Source organism: Penaeus chinensis, chromosome 11, assembly GCF_019202785.1.
Source record: "Penaeus chinensis breed Huanghai No. 1 chromosome 11, ASM1920278v2, whole genome shotgun sequence".
In the NCBI taxonomy this organism is placed as follows: Eukaryota; Metazoa; Arthropoda; class Malacostraca; order Decapoda; family Penaeidae; genus Penaeus; species Penaeus chinensis.
This window is the reverse complement of record NC_061829.1, coordinates 29,676,772-29,679,271: the sequence shown is the minus strand read 5'-3', so window position 1 is coordinate 29,679,271 and position 2,500 is coordinate 29,676,772. Positions and strand designations below refer to the sequence as shown.

General features: G+C 38.6%; 1 protein-coding gene across 2 annotated transcripts in view; it reads right to left on the bottom strand.

Moving 5' to 3' along the window:
• LOC125030328 overlaps positions 1-2,500 on the bottom strand; it is a 10,447-nt gene that overhangs the window by 1,049 nt on the left and 6,898 nt on the right. For both annotated transcript variants that reach the window (XM_047620306.1, XM_047620305.1), the window contains exons 6-7: positions 1,523-1,759; positions 421-570 (exon numbers count right to left, since the gene is read on the bottom strand). In XM_047620306.1, coding sequence (XP_047476262.1) covers positions 421-570; positions 1,523-1,759 — 387 coding nt within the window. The remainder of the gene's footprint in view (positions 1-420; positions 571-1,522; positions 1,760-2,500) is intronic.

Below are 2,500 nucleotides of genomic sequence, written 5' to 3'. Positions count from 1 at the left end.
AAGGAAGGTGAAACACTACTTGAAAGCTTATGCTCATCATCCATCACTCTTAATCAAGCAAATTAAGTGGAATTCTTAGGCAGCATCATGTACTAATGATTATGATGCGTATCTAAGGAAAGCAAAATGTATGATATAATCTCTTCATGTTTAAACAAATGAAGTAACAGTAAAAATACTGTACAAGTATTAGAAGAGTCATCCTTCGTTTCTATTGAAAAGGTCCATGATTAATGGCTGTAAGTATGAAAAATATTCCTTAGGTACAGTAAATAAACATGCAATATTTAATAGATCTAATAGTTTTTTTCTTGTCAATGTCTTCGACTTAGCTGCCATCTGACTCTCTAATACAGTTGACGCATCAACTGCTTTGTGTAAGTGGCTCGACAGATCGAGATCAAGAACGCGGTGCCTCACCTATGAGGGAACCAAGGCCAGCGAGGGCAAAGGAAAGGTCGTCAACAGCCGTGAGTTCCGTCTCCTGACGCTTGGTCCGAACGGAATCAGCAACGGCAGCTACTTCTTGGACGGCAGCAGCTGCTTCTTCAGCGTCAACAGCCAATCCAGCTTGTAAGGTAGACAGAGAGTAAGGTAAGAATGTGACATGAAGGTGAACATGTGTGTGCTCTCTGACAAGATACTGAAGTTGCAATATGCTGACCTGAGCTTTGTAGAAGTAGGCGAGCACAATAAGAGTGGTGTGCCAAAAGAGTTTGAAATATAATCATAGTGTAAGAATAAGCATAATAAACATTTCATATATGTACGAAGCACTGGTATAATAAAATAAACGTAAACCCAGTCAAGGGAACCGTGATAGTAAGGTTGAACACGATATTGCATAAATGATTAATCGTACTCAAGTCCACAGGCTGGCTGGTCATCTTTCCTGAAAAGCCTTAAATCAGTGGTTACTGATCTAGAGCATTTTAAAGTTCGCCTGAAATATGAAAGCCAAACAGTAAAATACACAAGAAATTACAGTGTTAGGGAATAATCACAAATTTGTTAAACATGCTGAGACAACTTGTACACAGATCCACTGGTTATGTTCATGCATCATAACTAGTTTTTGTGAGTACACTCTGACATGATCATGCATCACGGTAAACTCAGGCAGGTATCATATGTATTTTGTTTTTTACTTATCATGCGGATATCATCGGTCATTCGCATCATTAATGTATGTCCTTATATCCATTAAGTCATTATAAGGCATAAGCTTAGTCAGACACTCGACATCAGTCATTGTTGATGAATGCTAACCATCTGGAACCCACAGCTTGGCATGTTTACTGTGGCTATTATATTCGCTACAGCATTGTGCCTCAGCGTGTTATGAGGTCAAAAAAATCAGTCAGTTCATGCTGGTTTAGCCATGCACATGTATCTTCGTCTTGCAGAAGAATAAGACGTGTAAGTAACATGCAGGTTCATTCCTTTCATTCTGTGATGAAAAGCACGTAAAATTGCTGTGTACATGTCGGTAACAAGCAGTATTGCGTTCCTCATCGCCTACCAGCTGCCGGTTGAGCTGTTGTATCGGTCGTGAGAGTCGTTGCCTCTGTTTCTGTTGCCGCTTCAGTTACAGTTGCTGCTGATGTTGCCATTGTTTCTGTTGCTGTTTCTGTCTCTGTTGCAGTTGTGGCTTCGACTCCCGTTGATCTTACCGCGGTTTCTACGGGCGGTGAAGCTGTGTCATCTGCTGGTACCGATGGAATTTCTATCTCGTCGAGTGCATCCGTTGCTGGTAAAGCTGAAGGCAGGAAGCATGCTAAATTGACACCATTTACAGGTCAACTTTCCACGTAGCTAATAATTAGAGCTCTTGTTTTAATTGCCCTCTTGGCTAAGCCTTGTGATTAGTATAGTAAATATCTATAAACAGTATTGACTAGTTATCTGTTTTAACACAATTCTATGTCTCATCAGTTCCTGTTCCGTTTTATGGCTATTCACACAACACTAGACATAATGTAAATGTCAAAGCAATCCATACTGACAGATCGTCCGAGTATCTCCCCTTCTCTTAATGGACAATATAAGGTTCTACAAGTATGCATTTAAGGCCTTTTTGTAGCATCCTGGAATCCCTAACACTTTGATACATTGTTTCATGTTGTATCATTGTTGCTTCAGAGCACGATATTGTCCATGTTTGTACTGACATATGGAGTTTTGAATTTCACTTAAAAAATCAATAGAAAACCATCAAGATAATATGCTGTTATGATTCTTAATTAGAAGCAAAACGTTGATAAAACTTCAAATAATATTTGCTTCGCAAGACTGTGGAAACTTTTAGATGTATTTCTCAGATTCAAGAATTATCAAGAAGCTTATGATGCAATTCAAAATAAATGAAAATATAAATTCCTATCTAAGACTATGTGATATATATCTGATTGGCTGGCAGGGGTGCATCACATTAAAACATACAAACTGATGCAAACTGAAAAGATGTTTGAACAGGTTTCAATAATGTGCATATACAGAG